Source organism: Saccopteryx leptura, chromosome 13 (genome assembly GCF_036850995.1).
Source record: "Saccopteryx leptura isolate mSacLep1 chromosome 13, mSacLep1_pri_phased_curated, whole genome shotgun sequence".
NCBI classification, from domain to species: domain Eukaryota; kingdom Metazoa; phylum Chordata; class Mammalia; order Chiroptera; family Emballonuridae; genus Saccopteryx; species Saccopteryx leptura.
In genome coordinates this window covers 1,164,368-1,181,780 of record NC_089515.1, presented here as the reverse complement: position 1 = coordinate 1,181,780, position 17,413 = coordinate 1,164,368, and the positions used below count along the sequence as shown (strand labels likewise).

Here is a 17,413-nt window from a genome sequence, read left to right as displayed (position 1 = left end):
TTTGTACCTCCTGCCTACCAGCCTGCATCCCTGTCCTGGGATGGACAGTGACTTGGAGTGTCTGGAGGGTTCTGCTTCTCTCCTGGTGGCCCAGTCACCCAGGGAGATGCCGCCTCCTGTGCCAGATCTTGCACAGGGCTCTGACTGCGTGTACTAGGTGCGGCTGGGCGCTGGGGTTTGAAACTGACCATGTTATTAACGTGCTGGACAGACATGCAGTCCAAGTCTGGGACGGGGCAATGACACAGATGTGGGGGCCCTGGGCCCTTTGGGTACAAAGCCAAGGGGGCTGTCCTCACTTACACCAGGGTAGAACCCCAGGAGTGGAGAATGAGTGTTTGCTGTCAGAATCTGAGTGAGATGCCCAGGAAGGCATGGGAGGGACAGGGGGACCCCAGGCTTCAGGTCCCCAAGAACCTCAGTGCCTGCCTTAGGGCCTCTCAAGACTGTGCCAGACCAGGGGGTCCTGGTCCCCCTGTCCTCCCCATGGGACTGGAAGGTGGGCCAGGTGGGACTTCACCAGAGGCTTGCAAAGCTCCTGCTCTGCTTCTGAGGGGCAGTTTCAGTCCAATGTCTGTCCCCAGGACACACGGAAGCACGGCTGGTGGGCGGTGAGCACCCCTGTGCCGGGCGTCTGGAGGTGAGGCACGGCCTGACCTGGGGCACCGTCTGTGACGACGACCTGGACCAAGCCACGGCCCGCGTGGTGTGTCGGGAGCTGCAGTGTGGCTCAGCCCTGTCCACGCCCCGGGGTGCCCACTTCGGCCGGGGCTCTGGGTTGGTGTGGACAGAGGCCTTCCACTGTGTGGGCAATGAGTCCTTGCTGTTCCACTGCCCTCGGGGGCCCGGGCACCAGTGTGGGCACAGCCAGGATGCCGGGCTCAGGTGCTCAGGAGAAAGTAAGTTTTTACATGATTGTAAAGGAAATCATTCTCTCACTTTAGGATTGTTTACTGCCAATATATGGAAACAACTGATTTTCATGTATTGATCCTGTACCCTCATTTCTACATTTAAGAGCTTTAATAGTTCCGTGTGGATTGTGTAATTCTCTATATAAATCAGTCTCTGAATGCAGTCTTACTTCACCCTTTACCATCTGAAGGCCTTGTCTGTCTTCTCTGGCCTGATGGTTCTGGCTAGAACTTCCATGGCAATGTTGAGTAGCAGTGGTGAGACTAGGCTTGCATGGTTTATGATGAGAAACGACTTGAAATTATTGGGGGCCCTTGTGCATGGTGAGTCCACTCTCGGGCCTTCCTCTTTGTATTTGGTGTCTGACAGTTTGACTATAACATGTCTCATGAGGGTCTTTTTGACTAGAGTTTACTGGAAGTTTGCTGAGCTTCTTGGATGTGTCAGTTCATGTCTTTCATGGAACCTGAAGAGTTTTTACCATTATTTCTTCAAATATTTTCTCTACTACTTTCTCTCTCCTCTCTTTATAGAACTGTATGTGGATGTTGGTACACTCGATGGTGTCCAACAGATTTTTTTTGTCTATTAATTTTCTCTTTTTCCCCTGCACAACAAACTGGAGAGTCTTGATGCCCTTATCCTCAAGGTCATAGATTCTCTCTTTTGCCTGCTCAAATCTCCTGTCGAACCATGTAATAATGACTTTTTTCAGTTTCATTATTGTACTTTTAAGTTCAAGAAATTCTCTTCATCTCCTTTATTAATAATTTATATCTCTTTATTGAAATTCCCTATGTGGTTAGATATCATGAAACTGCTTTTCTTTAGCAATTTGAGCTTACTTAAGACACCTATTTAAAACTTTCTCTGGTAAGTATAATGACTTAGTTTCCTTAGTTTCTCTGGTAAGTATAAAACTTTTTATGTGAAGTTGCCATATTTTTCCTTCCTTCCTTCCTTCCTTCCTTCCTTCCTTCCTTCCTTCCTTCCTTCCTTCCTTCCTTCCTTCCTTTTTCCTTCTTTCCTTCCTTCTTTCATTTTTTTTAGTGAGAGAGAGAGAGGCAGGAAGGGAGAATGATGAGAAGCATCAACTTGTAGTTGCATCACTTTAGTTGCTCATTGATGGTTTCTCTTATATGCCTTGACTGAGGGGATCAAGCCCAGCCAGTGACCCCTTGCTCAAGCCAGAGACCCTGCGTTTAATCTGGCAAGCCCATGCTCAAACTGATGAGCTTGTGCTCAAGCTGGTGACCTTGGGATTTTGAACCTGGGACCTCAGTGTTCTATCTACTACACCACCAGAGTCAGGCACCAGAGTTTCTTGATATTTTGCATGTATCTTATATTTTGCTGAGAACTAGACATCGTTAAATTACTATAATACATCTACTCTGAAAATCAGACTCTCCCCGCCCCAGGTTTGTTGTTGGTAATTGTTATGGGTTATAGTTGTTTGGTGACTTTTCGAAACCCTTTTTGTAAAGATACTTCTTTCTCATATGTGACCACTAAGGTGTCTCTCTCTCTCTTTTTTTTATCTTAGTGGCAAGATAGCAATTTTGACAAAGATTTTCTTAAATGCTTGTAATCAAAACCAATCAAACAAAACTTAAAACTCTGTGGTTTTTGCATATGAGCTCTTTGTTGGAGCATGCTGCCAAGGCTGAAGCAGCACATTTTCCCACTTTTTGCCAGGCAGAGCCAAATTTGCCAACTTTTTGCTTCATTAAGTTTTTCTCAGTTGTTGTAAGTTTTTGGTTAGATACTAGAGTTCCAAAAAGTTGGTTATGACAGTTTACAAGCCTAAACATTATTTAGAAGAGAGTTGAAGTCTGGGGGTTTCCTCCTCTGCTGTGTCGTGGGCTTTCCTTGCCGGTTCCAGGGCACGGGGCACGTTGAGGCACATATTGGTCAGGGACGGGCGAGTGAGGCTGCCTGCTCTGTGGCTCCCTGGGGTCCCAGCCATCAGCCGAAGCAGCAGCTCTGAAGAACAGCAGAGTTCTGCCTTCCTTCTCTCTTTCCACTTGCATGGAGACAGCAGTACACAACTTCAGCCCTCATGAGGGTCCCCTGCTTGTGCTCACATTTCAGGTTATTGTACGAGTTGGTTTTGCTGTTTTCTGGTTTAGCCATTACTGTAGCAGAGGGAGCATATAATTCACTCTAGCTGCTGTTCACAGTGACGTCAGTCCTCAGAGTGGCTTCCTTGCTTTCAGCTTGTCTTCCCAAGTGTGGCTGTTTGCTCTGTTTAGCAAAGCTCACATTAAGGACAGGGTCTACAGGGTCAGGGAGCAATGCTGTCACCCCCTCCCCACAGAGTTCCGGCTGGTCAATGGCAGCAGCAGCAGCTGTGAGGGGCGTGTGGAGCTCCAGGTTCAGGGGGCCTGGGCGCCCCTCTGTGCCACCCACTGGGACTTAGCAGACGCCACAGTCCTCTGCCACCAGCTCAACTGTGGCAGCGCAGTGGCCACACCTGGAGGAAGCCATTTTGGGCATGGGGACGCCCCCATCTGGCCGGACAGGTTTCACTGTGTTGGGACAGAGCCCTATTTGTGGAATTGCCCAGTGAGCACCCTGGGGGCCCCGGCCTGTGCCCCGGGAAACTCAGCCACCGTGGTCTGCTCAGGTGGGTCAGCGGGAGCGATGGTCAGAGGGGCTGAGCATGGAAGGGGCTCTGGGGACGGTTGTGGGCCTCTCCCCTTTACAGGTGGAGGGCCCCTCCCCCTGACACCTGCCAGCTCCTCCCATGTCCCACCTCTCTCCCCAGGTCTCCGCCACGCCCTGCGGCTGAGGGAGGGACAGAGCCGCTGTGATGGTCGCGTGGAGGTGTCCCTGGATGGCATGTGGGGCCGCGTCCTGGACGACGCCTGGGACTTGCGTGGCGCTGGTGTTGTGTGCGGGCAGCTGGGGTGCGGAGAGGCAGAGCGAGCCTATGAGGCGCCTGCCCCGGGGCGCGGGGCTGGGAGGGTGGGGCTGAGTCACGTGCGGTGTCTGGGCACGGAGACCCGCCTAACCCAGTGCAACGTGTCTGCGTCAGTGCTGGTGCCCGCGGGGTCGTCGCGGGACGCGGGCGTTGTGTGCTCTGGTGAGTGAGGAGCCCAGCACCCCGCCCACCCCCTTGGGGTTTGGTGGCCCTGACTCGGTCTGTCCACAGGGAGCCGCCAGGTGCGGCTAGTTGCGGGGCCGGATCGCTGTGCTGGGCGCGTGGAAGTGCTCCATGGGGGCACGTGGGGCAGTGTGTGTGACGACGCCTGGGACCTGCAGGATGCACACGTGGTCTGCCAGCAGCTGGGCTGTGGCCAAGCCATCAGCGCCCTGGGGGCTGCGCACTTTGGCGCCTACACGGGGCCCATCTGGATGGACGAGCTGGGCTGCGGGGGCCACGAGTCTGCGCTGTGGCAGTGTCCATCCAGTGGCTGGGGCCAGCACGACTGTGCGCACAAGGAGGATGCGGGGGTCGTCTGCTCAGGTCCGTGCAGCTGTCCTGCCCGGCAGCCACTCCCAGGAGAGCTGGGTCTCCTGACAGCCTCTTCCCCTGCAGGGTCCATGGACTTGAGGCTGCAGGGCAGCAGCCAGCCCTGCGCCGGGCGGCTGGAAGTTTTCTACAACGGAACCTGGGGTGGTGTCTGCGGTACCCTGAGCCCAGCCTCTCTGTCAGTCCTGTGTGAGCAGCTGGACTGTGGGCCCCATGGGCTGCTCCAGGTTGGGGCAGTGACCCAGAAGATCTCAGGGGCCCTCTGGTTGAGCTCTATTCAGTGCCGGGACAGGCTCGACGTGTCCCTGTGGCAGTGCCCGTCAGCGCCCTGGGACCAGCATTCTTGCTCCAGCCAGGAGGAAGCCTGGGTGGTATGTGCAGGTGAGGGGTGCTGTGTGTGGGGTCTTTAAGGGCCATGCGCAGGGCTGGCCTGACATGGAGTCACTGCAGGGATCATGTCTTGGGCCCTTTTCTCTCAGAGATGATACTTTACTGTACTTGATAATTCTGGGGTGTCCCAGTCCAGCAAGGGAGGGTCCTTGTCCTGGGAATCTGTGCTGGTGTGGGTCATCTGGAGTCTTCTGGGACCCTGTGACTCCCTGTCAGTGGGGAAAGCAGGACCAGCGGGCTCTGCAGGCTTTTCTGTAGGGAAAGGTTAGCTTGGATAGACCCAGGACAGGGTGTGGAGCCCTCCACCTGTGTGGGTACCCCTTGGTCAAGTGCCCTTTTCTCCTTTAGAAGCAGACATCCCTGGTGACAGGAAGAGAAAAAGCTGCTTTGTCATGGTTTCCACTGATATCTTGGGGATCTCTCTTGTTTTTTACCCCATGGTTACTGCTGGGGAGTGAGGGTCACCTCGGGTCAAATGCAGTGTGGTAAAGGAAAAAGGAAAAGTGTTTCACAGCATCTGAAACTGATAACCTTGCAAATATCAGATAGGTCCTAATTTTTACACAGAAAAGTCAGGAGAAACTCCTCAGAACCCTGGAGAGACCCTCAACTGCTCAGCCACTCAGACCTGTCCAGGTGTGTTCCTTATCCCCATTCCTTCCCTTTTTGGGCCTGCCCTGTACCTGCTGACCCGGCCCCTTGTGTTTCCAGAGGAGGGCGTGGTGCGCGTGCGCGGGGGCGAGGACCGCTGCTCCGGCCGCGTGGAGCTCTGGCACGCCGGCTCCTGGGGCACCGTGTGTGACGATTCCTGGGACCTGGCAGATGCGGAGGTCGTGTGCCGCCAACTGGGCTGTGGCGGGGCCATCAGCGCCCTGGTGGGGGCCGCGTTTGGTCCAGGCTCAGGACCCGTGTGGCTGGACGAGGTGGGGTGCCGGGGCAGCGAGGCGTCCCTGTGGGGCTGCCCAGCGGAGCCGTGGGGACGTGCTGACTGCGGGCACAAGGAGGATGCGGGCGTGCGCTGCTCCCGTGAGTAGGGGGGAGGTCGTGCTCTGTCCCCCTGTGGCTTGGGGCCAGTCCCATGTGGTGGGAAGTTATCTCATTGCAGTCTTTTGGGATAAGCTGTTTTGTCATGGCTTCCACTGATATCTTAGGGACCTCTCTTGCTTTTTACCCCATGGTTACTGCTGGGGAGTAAGGGTCACCTCGGGGTCAAGTGCAGTGTGGTAGCCTCCAGGGGTCCCCAAACTTTTTACACAGAGGGTCAGTTCACTGTCCCTCAGACCGTTGGAGGGCCGCCACATACAGTGCTCCTCTCACTGACCACCAATGAAAGAGGTGGCCCTTCCGGAAGTGCGGTGGGGGCCGGATAAATGGCCTCAGGGGGCTGCATGCGACCCGCGGGCCGTAGTTTGGGGATGCCTGCTTAAGCTCTGCACTTCATTCTGTTTGGAGAGAACAGAAAGACAACAGTAATGATTCTAGTAACTTCCCCCCTGTGGGTATCTTTTCCCTGAGCAGGAGTAGCTCCCTGTGCACGTTGAGTCACCTGGTGTGACTGCTCAGGATCATCTGTCTTGGACCCATGACAGTCACTCTTTTCCTGGGGGGGGGGGGCTGCCCTGTGGGAGCAGGAAACTTGAGCCCTCGCCATCGGCATCCACCGGATGATTATGGGCTGCCTTGCTCAATAGGATCCAGCAGACGCCCCACCAGCACTTCTTAAGCCATGAGGGTGAGGCTGTGGGCCACTGAGGGGCTCTCAGACCCCTCACCTACCATGAGTCATTCATGGTCTCCCCTTCCACAGAGACTGGCCCCAGCCCCGGCCTCTGGCTGGCCTCAGAGCCCTGCCTAATGCTCAAGACGATCAGCACAGTCCTGGGAACGCTCCTTGGTCTCCTCCTCCTGGGCCTCCTGATCCTGTTACGAATCATACAAGCCAAGCAGAGAGGTGCACACTCCCACCAGGGTCCCAATGGCCAGTGTGTAGTAATCAGCAGAAACTGAAATCTGGCGTCGGGGTCCCTGACATGGAGTTTCACTTTCAATGGCCTTTTATTGGCCAAACAGGATGACTTAGAAATTAGTCCCTGGGACTCTGAGCTGAACCCTAGAAGTGCCACCTAGAAATCATATTGAAGCTCACTGGGCAGCAGCACCAGGCTTTCGGGACGATGGGATGGTGGCCAGGGTGGGAAGGCACCGAGGGGCCAGATCCTGTCGCTCAGCCTCCTTGGCCCTACCTAGAGCATTCTTGCCTTTCTGCTGCCTGAGTGAGGTCCCACCAGGGAGTTCTGTCCCATCCCCCCATGGACATGTCCATACCAGGGTTCTGTGTGTGACCGTGCTGAACTGTGCTGCAGGTTTGGGAGGTTCTGAGGCATCTCCTGGAGAGCCCACCTATGATGTCATCGGGGAGCTCCCTCTGGCTGGGCTGTATGAGGAAATTGTGGAGGCTGAGGAGGAGCCCCAGGGTGAGGAGACTGGAGTGTGGTCAGGTGTGTCTGTGCTTCTAGCTTAGAAGGCCAGGTGGGGCAGGTCCAGCTGGTGGGAACCTCTGGGGATTGTACTTGTGCTTTTGATGGGCTGAAGCTCGCCGGTCTTAGTGTCCTCACCTGGAAAGTGAGCGTGATAGGACCAGCCACGTGCTGTGACAGGATGACCGAGGAACCCCAGTAGCTAGATGTTTAAGATCTATCAAGTGGTTTTGGTGACATTTCCATGCTTCCTTCCTTCCTTTCTTCCTTCCTCTCTCTCTATTTTCCTCCCTCCCTCCCTCCCTCCCTCCCTCCCTCCCTCCCTCCCTCCCTCCCTCCCTCCCTCCCTCCCTCCCTCCCTCCCTCCCTTCCTTCCTTCCTTCCTTCCTTCCTTCCTTCCTTCCTTCCTTCCTTCCTTCCATAATGAGACTGACTCCTGCAGCACCCCAACTGAGATTAACCAGGCTACCCCGCATGGGGCAGATACTCAAATTAACCTAGATATTTCTAGCTCCTGAGGCTGCCAGCCTGGACCAACTGAGCTCTCCTCAGCACCAGGGGCCAATGCTGGAACCATCAAGCCACTGGTTGCTGGAGGGGAAGAGGAAGAGAGAGAGAAGGGGGGAGAGGGAGGGAGAGAGAAGTTTGGTCACTTCTCCTGTGTGCCCTGACCAGAGATCGAACCCAATATGTTCATATGCTGGGCCAGTGTTCAATCCACTGAACCACCGGCCAGGGCCTGTATGCTTTCTCAAAAAGAGGAAAATCAGCAAGCCAGACCACCCATGATGAGTCAGATGTGGCTTCTAGGGTGATGGGGTGACATGTTTCTCGTGTGCCTGTTTCAGAAGGGGCTGTGAGCCTCACTGACGGACAGTCTGGACTGGAGGAGGGCTATGATGAAGCTATGTTTCCTCTGGAGCAGATGACCCCATAAGGACCCTGGAGAGAGATATGCTGGCTGACAGTGTAGGAATCACATTCTTTCTTCTTGACCATTGTGTTGAATTCAGAATGACACAGAAGCCTGTCTGTCCGTGCCTTGTCCTCAGGCCTCCAGGTGCAATCCACGTCTTCCACCCCCCACCCCATCCCCATCCCTTCTGGAAGACAGACACCTGCAGGCTACCTGAGCACCTATGACAAACACAATTGGGTGTAGAAATTCATAGTTATTTGGCGACATCTTCAGGTTCAGCACAGGGAGGTCTCTGTGTCCTGGGTAGGCGGCTACTTTCTTTTTTTCTTGTAAACTTTTCTTTTTTTTACAAAATTTTTATTTATTGATTTTTAGAGAGAGAGAAAGAGAGAGACACAGAGAGAGCTCCAGAGGGAGAAACTTCAATTTGTTGTTCCACTTACTCATGCACTCATTGGTTGATTTCCTGTATGTGGCCTGACCGGAGTTTGAACCCACAACCATGGTATGGTGGGGTGATGCTCTGACCACCTACCCTCCCGGCCAGGCCCTTGTAATCTTTTCTTAATTGAAAATAAAGTATCCTGTAGGTTTTCTACATATATAATTATGTCATCTATGAATAATGTCAGCTTTTTCCTTTCCTTTCTTTTATACCTTTAATCTTTTTTTTTGTGCCTTATTTCATGGGCGAGGCCCTCAGCCCCACGTTGACCATAGCAACACAGGGACTGCGTGTCCTCTACGGCCTCAGAGACAGTATTCACACTTCCTTCCTCCATTCCATTCAATAGTTGATGCTTTTTGTAAATTGACTTGAATCAAATACTTTTTCAGCATCTATTAGGATGATGCCTGATTTCTTCCTCTTTGTCGTCAATGTGGTGAGCTGCATTGATTGATTTTTAAATGTTAAACCAACCTTGGGTTAAATAAACTAAACTTTTTATGACATATTTATTAATCTTTTTCTATACCACAGGGATCAATTTGGCAATATTCAAATGAGAATTTTATGTGTAATTTTCCTTTTTTGTAAATGTTTCTGATTCATTTTTTGATGTGAAGATCATGTAGGTCTCATAAAAATCAGGAGATTTCTCTCTTTTAAGAAATAATTGCAAACATTTGTGTAACATTGCTTTTATTTCTTCCTTAAACGTTTGGAAAAATTTAGCCCTGGCCGGTGGCTCAGTGTATAGAGTGTTGGCCCGCCATATGGATGTCTTGGGTTCGATTCCCAGTCAGGGCACTCAGCAGAAGCGGCCATCTGCTTCTTTCCCCTTCCTCCTTCTCTCCTTCTTGCCCCTCTGGCAGCCAGTGGCTCCACTGGCTAACTGTAACAGCCTTATCGAGGCTAACTTAGCATACGATACAGTTTATGTAGTTATGGTATGCATTGCCACATCTTAAGACATGCAAAAACCCATGAAACTATTACAGCCATCTTGAGAACAAGCTTATCCATTACTCCCCAAAGGTTTTTCATGTCCCTTGGTATGTCTCTCTCCCACCTGCACAAGTAATCACTGTTCAACCTTCTGTCACTGTGGAGTAGTTTGCACTTCTTGGGTTTTATATAAGTGCAATTATACAGAATGTACTTTTTTGGGTGGTGGGGGAGAGGCTGGCTTTTGTTCATTTAGCATAATTGTTTTGTTTAGAAAGTTTTAAAGAAAATTTTGTTAATAAAGCTTGCAGCTAAGTGCATGAGAGATATTGGTATTAAGTTTTCTTGTTATGTCTTTCTCTGGCTTTAAAAGAAGATAACACTGACCTTCCTGAATAAATTTGGCAGTATTTCTTTCTTGTTTAACTTTATAAATTTGTATAGAATTGGTTTTGTATTTTCTTAAATTTTTGGTAGATGTTACCAGTGAAGCTATCTTGGTTTGGAGTTCTTTGTGGGAAGATTTTAAACTACACTTGCAATTTTTAGAAGATATAAGACTATTTGTATAATCTTTCTTTTTGCATGAACTTCATTAGATTGTATCTTTCAAAGAATTTGTCCATTTTGTGTGTGTTTTTGAGTTTAATGGAATAAAATAGTTAATAATCTTCCCTATGTCCTTCAATATCTGTACCATTGGTAGTGATGCCATGCCTTCTGTTCTTGATGTTAGTCTCTTGTGTCCTCCCTTTTCTTCTCCTGGTCACTCTGGCTAGAGGGTTAGCAAGAGGTACAGGGCACACCAGTGAAAATCTGAAGCATGAGTAAGACAGGTCACCCGTACGAAGTAGCTTACATGGGCCTGCGCGTTGGTTGGGATGGATCCAGGGACTCACCAGGGCAGGGTGACAGTGTGAGCCAGATTATTGAGGGCTCACTGAAGAGCGGTGGCCTCTGCCAGCACGTCTGACTGGGAGAAAGCTGCCCCTCCATCCTTTATTCTGATGCCAGACAATCCAGTTCCTCCCCACATGTGCTAGGCTTTTCATGCTGCTGCCCCAGTGCTGGAGCTCAGAGCCAGTTAGTATGAGCCAGTCCATGCATGGGCCCTTTCAAAGGAGCACGTGGGACTCCATCAGCCTCCAAATCCCTCAGCCACAATCCCCACTGGTTTTTACAGCTGGAAGTTATGGGACTTCTCTTCCCAACACTGGAACCTGGGTTGAGGGTGTTTGTTGTGGGACTCCTGGCTCCTCAGGGGTGACCTCCACAGCTGAGATGTCCCTCCCAACTTGAAACTACTACATGTGGGTGGGGGACCAGCCTGGTAGCCATCTCAGCCACTCCTACCAGTTTCCCTGTAGCTTCTCCTGCATGTCTATAGTTGTAGGACTTCTGTCCAGCCAGATTTCAGGTGGTTCTCAATGGTGGCTGTCCTGTAGGCTAGCTGTGATTTTCATGTGGTCGTGGGAGGAGGCGAGCACAGCATTTACACATCCATCATCTTGACCAGAAGTCTGGTATTTCGTGTGGTTTTGATTTGCCTGTCCTTGGTAAATAATGATGTTGAGCATTTTTTTTTATGTACTCAGTGATGATTTGTATATCTTCTTTGGAGAAATTTGTATTCAGATTCTTCACCCACTTTAAAATTGGGTTATTCATATAATTGAATTGTAAGAGGTTTTTATAAAATATTCTAGAAACAGGTCTCATCAGATATATGGTTTGCAAATATTTTTCTCTCATTTGATGGGTTGTCTTTTCAACTTCATAATATCATTTGATACATAAAGGTTTTTTTTGTATTTTTCTGAAGTTGGAAACGGGGAGGCAGTCAGACAGACTCCCACATGCGCCTGACTGGGATCCACCCGGCATGCCCACCAGGGGGTGATGCTCTGCCCATCTGGGTTGTTGCTCTGTTGCCACCAGAGCCATTCTAGCGCCTGAGGCAGAGGCCATGGAGCCATCCTCAGTGCCAGGGCCAACTTTGCTCCAATGGAGCTTCGGCTGTGGGAGGGGAAGAGAGAGACAGAGAGGAAGGAGAGGGGGAGGAGTGGAGAAGCAGACGGGCGCTTCTCCTGTGTGCCCTGGCCAGGTATCGAACCCGGGACTCCTGCACGCCAGGCCGACACTACCACTGAGCCAACCGGCCAGGGCTGATACATAAAGTTTTTTTTTTTAGCAAGATCAAGAGAAAGAGAGATAGGGACAGAGAGACAGGAAAGGAGAGAGATGAGAAACTTCAGTTCTTTGTTGCGGCAAGTAGTTGTTCATTGATTGCTTTCCACATGTGCCTTGACGGGGTGTGGATGAGGGCTCCAGCCCAGCCAGTGACCCCTTGCTCAAGCCAGCAACCTTGGGGGTCATGTTTATGATCCCATGCTCAAGTCGGTGAACCTGCACTCAAGCTGGTGAGCCCACGCTCAAGCCAGATGAGCCCATGCTCAAGCTGTTGACTTTGGGGTTTTGAACCTGGCTCCTCTGCATCCGAGGCTGATGCTCTATCCGCAGTACTACTGCCTAGTCTGGCTTGATACATAACGTTTTAAATTTTGAAATCCAATTCATCTGTTTTCTTAGGTTGCCACCTCTAAGAATCCATTGCCAAATCTAAAGTCATGATAATATAGCCCTACATTTTCTTCCTAGTGGTTTATAGTTTCAATTTTTAGATTTTAACACTTTTTAGTTAATTATTGTGTAAGGTATGAGGTACAAGTCTAGCTTCATTCTTTTGCATGTGGCCGTCCTGTTGTGTCAACACCATTTGTTGAAAAGACTGAAAAATAAAAATTGAGAAAAAAGAAAAGACCATCCTTTCCTAATCAAATGATTTGTTAGACTTGTCATAAATCACTTGGCCATAGTTCTGTGGGTTCATCTCTGTACTCTAAGTTATATTTCATTGAGCCATATGTCTCTTCTGATGCCCGCACCACACTGTCTTCTTGTAGTTTTGTAGAAAGTTTTTTTAAGTCAATGTTTTTGAGCCTCACCGATGAGCTACTTTGTTGCCGTAGATCTAGAAAGCTCCAGAGGAGAGCGATTCTTGCACAGTTTTGAGAATCCTCACAGCCCTGAATAATTCAACCCACATGGCAGGTGCTCACCAGATCATTATTAATGAGCGCAAATGTCGAGGCTTATATCTACAAATTATGGCTACGTGTTGTGGGTCACAAGATATAACAGTGTGGCAGGGACCTTTGATCTCTGATTATTTTTAAATATCTACCTCATCCTTTTAAGAATGTCTGGTGTATCAGTTAGAAAAGTCAGACATGGCTAAGGGTTATAGTGCATCCAAGTTAGAAAAATTGTTCAAATTTGAGTTGTTGAAACTATTGCATTTGCTATCACATGAAATAGATAATTATCGGTCAGATATTAAAAATGTGCTGATTGATTGAGTTGAAGGACATTAGGAGGCTTGGGACAGTGATTATTTCTTTTGTTAAGAACCACTTTAAATTATCAATGGCCCCTTCTTTGGTTCCTTTGCAACGACTAATTTTTGTATGTCTTTTTTTCTGAACTTGGCCACTAAGATGAATTGCTAAATTTTCCTTGTGTACATTAATACCTCAGTTCTACATGTTGTAAACAGACATTGGGCCTTCTGTCCTTTCAGGGGAAGGACTCGGCTGTGATGTGCTTATGGCCAAACCTGCTAAGGCCCAGGGTGGGGGAGCCTGCCCAAGGGTGACTGTCCTCCAACTCCATCTTCAAGGGCAGCCCAGTGTACCCTCTGACAGGGACACACCATAATGGGACTAAGCACTTAAAAACTGTGATGAGCCTGACCAGGCGGTGGTGCAGTGGATAGAGCATAGGGCTGGGATGCGGAAGGACCCAGGTTCGACACCCCGAGGTTGCCAGCTTGAGTGCGGGCTCATCTGGTTTGAGCAAAAGCTCACCAGCTTGGACCCAAGGTTGCTGGCTCCAGCAAGGGGTTACTCAGTCTGCTGTCAAGGGCCCGCGGTCAAGGCACATATGGGAAAGCAATCAATGAACAACTAAGGTGTCGCAAAGCGCAATGAAAAACTGATGATTGATGCTTCTCATCTCTCCATTCCTGTCTGTCTATCCTTCTCTCTGACTCTCTCTGTCTCTGTAAAAATCAACAACAAAAACCCCCCAAAAATCTATGATGAAAAACCCATCTCATCAAGGCCAACAACAACAGTGAACGTCAAATTGAGCAGAGTATGTCCCCTGATATGATGGGATGAGGCCAGCACCTTCCTCTGCAACTCCTGCCAAAGCCCGACCCCCAGTCTGATCATGAAGAAAACCGCACGAATCCCAACAGAAAAACACACTACAAAACACCCGGCCAGCATGCCTCAAACTGCCACAGGAATCGGAGCAGAGGACCATCCATGTCCTGCAGTGTCCTAGATGGGATCCTGAGGTCAAGAAAGGACATTGGGTCCATCTGAGGCCATCTGAGTAAACTGTGGACTTTAGTTGATGATCATCCGTTAACATTTGTTCACTATGGACAATAAACACATCACACTGCTATGAGGTGCTGATGACACGGGATGCTGGGTGTGAGCCTCACAGGGACTGTCTGCACAATCTTCTCCATTTTTATGTAAATCTAGAAATGTTCGAAAGCCAGTCTATTTAAAATAAAATCTCATCTTCCCTGTTGGAACTTGTTGGACACGTTGGACACAGCTCTTGTCTGAGATCCACCCAGGGGACAGTCCCTGGGCAGACCAGCAGTCGGTCAGCTCACATTGTCCCTAGAACCTGTCGGTGCCCACAGGGTCCTTGTGCTCCTCTGGGTGGCAGTCACTGATCCCAGCACCTCAGGGTCCACCCCAGGGAGGCAGACTGTGCTTAAAGTACAGCAGCAAATGAATGAGTCATCAAGCTGGGGGAGATGGTTCACACTACATCTCATTTTCCACCAGAGTAGAAATTTCCTGTGTTTGTTCATGAAAATATGAGTCTTATAATTAGATAAGAGACATCTGATCTGGGGCACCCCCTGCATTCATAGTGAGTACCATTCCCTGCCTTGCCTTTTGGACAATCTTCCCTAATTTTCTTTGGATGTTTCTGAAAAGACAAATTTGTTTTTGCCCTGACCTATTTTATTGTGGAAAAAATGATACCGGAATCGCTTAGCTATGTCTTTTACTTCCGTTTGAAATGGCAGCACCCCCTGGGCCTCCAGCACACCTGCTCTCTGTGACCTATCTGCACCGCAGATCAGTAAAAGGGAGAAACCTCGTAGTGTGGTTTGGTCTCTAAGTAGGTCAGGTTCTTTAAGGGAAGCCTGGCCCAGCAAGGAGGCTGCACTTGAGCCAGGCCCTGTCCTACCCCCACCCCCCCGGCCTGGGTGGTCTGAGATGGGTCTCTGGGAGGGTGTGCAAAGCAGTAGGGCTATTGTGCAGGCCTGAGACTGGGTGGGGTGTTGGCCAGGGTACTGGGCTGCATTGCTCTGAGTCTGTGCCTTTCTTCCCTAGACCCCAGCCCCTGGCTCAGCTTGACCCTCACTGAGGGTATGAACTTCCCACCTGCCCAGGAGTAGAGAATGGGTTATAACCAAGAGCCAGCATGACCCACATCTGCCTCATGGGAGCCTGTCCTCCCCAAGGGAATGGCTGTAGTGGGCCAGGCAGCGTTGGGCAGGTGTAGTTTCCACTGATGGGCTGTGACTAGGAACCACCTTCCCAAAGAGCTGGAGTCCCTCTGGTGCCCAGGTATGTCTGGGCTCTGTCCTAAGCTGCTCAGTACCCCCCAAACCCTGTTCTCCCCTGAGTGCCCACCTTGCAGCCCCCATGGGTGAAAATGCCATCCTGTCCTTAGGCCTAATCCTACTTGCTGTGTTTTCCTTTTGGAAAGCTGGAGTCCTGTGCCTGGCTTGCTGACTGGTGGAGCACACAGTGCAATGATGAGCTTCCATGCCACTGCAAATGTAGGGAACATTCAAGGTCAAAGTGAGGAAGGGCTTGCTGTGTAACTTACAGCGTGAGGGAGGCCAAGCACAGGCAGTCAGCGGAGGGGGCCCCTGCAGAGTGGAGAGTTAATGCTCTGACCACCTGGGCACAGGGGCCCTTGTCTTGGCTTTTGTCTTAATTATGTGCTTTCTGCAGCAAAGTTGCCAAAAGCAAAGGTTCCCAGAGTCTGACCCACTTTCCCAGGCCTCCCCTGCCAGACGGCTGTGTCACAGAGACCAGAGGGGCTCACCGCCAGGTAGCCACAAGGGACTGCACGGCAGTGGACAGCTCTGTCCTGCGGAGTTTCTCAGAGGACCATGGGCTCAGGGTCTCCTCGTGGCCGAGCTGCAGGGTTTCCCAGGTCTCCTCTGAGGCCATCTGCAGGACCCGTGCCACGGAGGGATGATGCGCCCTGCTCACAGCAGTGTGTGCTGGTCAGTGCGGTCTGTATGTCTGTGCACACAGGCCCCAGCCAGACCCCATGTGACCATGGCTCACTGGCAGCCCTGCGACCTTGAGCGACATCGTGGTCATCTTTGCAGACATTTATTTTGGAATGGTCAGCTTCCTGCTCACCCTGCTGTCCTGCAGCTGCTCTGTCCCTTCTCCGCCTGGTCCTCCCACCTCCTGGTGGTCACCTGGTACTGCCTAGCCTGGTTGAGCGCCTGCATCAGCCCGATGCCCTCTACGTCCGGGGGGAAGCAAAGTGTCCAAAGTGTTGTCCGTCAGCTGAGCCCCATGCCGAACCGCCTCATTGACTCTCTGAGGGGCAGGAGGTCGAGCAGGTCCTGCGGACACGCGTCTTCCTTCTCAGACATCACGGGGTGGGACAGCCCTTCCTCTAGCCTCAGCCCCCTCTCAGGCATGACCCTCCAGAGTGGGTGTGGCCACACGAATGGGCTTTGCCTGATCCATGTGGCCCTATGGGCCCACCAACACCTTGTCTGCAGAGCTGTGGCCCCAGGTCCTGGTGGGAGCTCTGCTTGCATCATCCTTGGGTGACGCTCATGGATGACCCTAAAGCTGCCCAAGGCCTCTCCGGACCCTGCTTTTTACGTAGCTGTCACCATCTCCCACGTCTACGAGGTCTGTGCCTCCTGCCCCACAGTTACACTTTGCCCCCCAGGTCAGCGCAGTCCTCTGGTTCAGCCCCCACATGCTTGCCTGCAAAGGCAGACTTCATCTTGATAATTTTAAAGTGTTCAAAAAAGACCACAAACAGTGTGAGAGGGTGGCTCAGAGAGTGGAATAAAATTATTACAACACATACAACTGGAAAAGGATCGTTAACCAATGTGAAGCATTCCTACAAACACCAAAAGACAGAAACCCCAGGTGACAAGGAGAGCTCAGTACATGAGCAAGCACTTTGCTGACGAGGCCACGATTTTGATAAGTAAACATGTATAAGTAGATTCTGCACTTCATTTATAATCAGAGAAATGCAATTTGAGGCCACAGTTAAATACCATTTTATACTCACAAGATGGGAGAGTTAAGAAATCTGTTAATATTAAGTGTTGGAGAAGCTGTGGATCAACAGGGCACTTAGACACACTGGTAAGAGTGTAAAAGAGTTCAAATACTTGAGAAATAATGTGGGACCCTGCACTATGTTGCCCCTGTACACACTTGGCCTAGAGACATTCTTGGGAGGTGTTCCAGGAAGCATGCATGAACAGTCTGTGAGAACACTCTACAACAGCCAGAGCTCGGGAATAATCCAACAGGATAGCAGGGCAGGCATAGAGTCTGAGTATGAAGTTCTGGCCTCAGAGAATATAAGTGCTATGAAATCACTTTTAGAAATTCAAAATTAAGAAAAATTAAAAAGTACAAAAACATAAGAAAATGACAGAGAGTCTCAGAAGCAGAATT

General features: G+C 50.6%; 1 protein-coding gene across 1 annotated transcript in view; it reads left to right on the top strand.

Annotated features, from left to right (window-relative positions):
- SCART1 (scavenger receptor family member expressed on T cells 1) overlaps positions 1-8,448 on the top strand; it is a 33,127-nt gene extending 24,679 nt beyond the window's left edge. The window contains 10 exon segments of the mRNA XM_066355554.1: positions 585-899; positions 3,236-3,544; positions 3,686-4,003; positions 4,073-4,387; positions 4,460-4,774; positions 5,351-5,419; positions 5,495-5,809; positions 6,591-6,734; positions 7,147-7,281; positions 8,109-8,448. Of these exon segments, the coding sequence (XP_066211651.1) occupies positions 585-899; positions 3,236-3,544; positions 3,686-4,003; positions 4,073-4,387; positions 4,460-4,774; positions 5,351-5,419; positions 5,495-5,809; positions 6,591-6,734; positions 7,147-7,281; positions 8,109-8,197 (2,324 nt within the window). The 3' untranslated portion in view covers positions 8,198-8,448.
- The last annotated feature ends 8,965 nt before the right edge of the window (positions 8,449-17,413 follow it).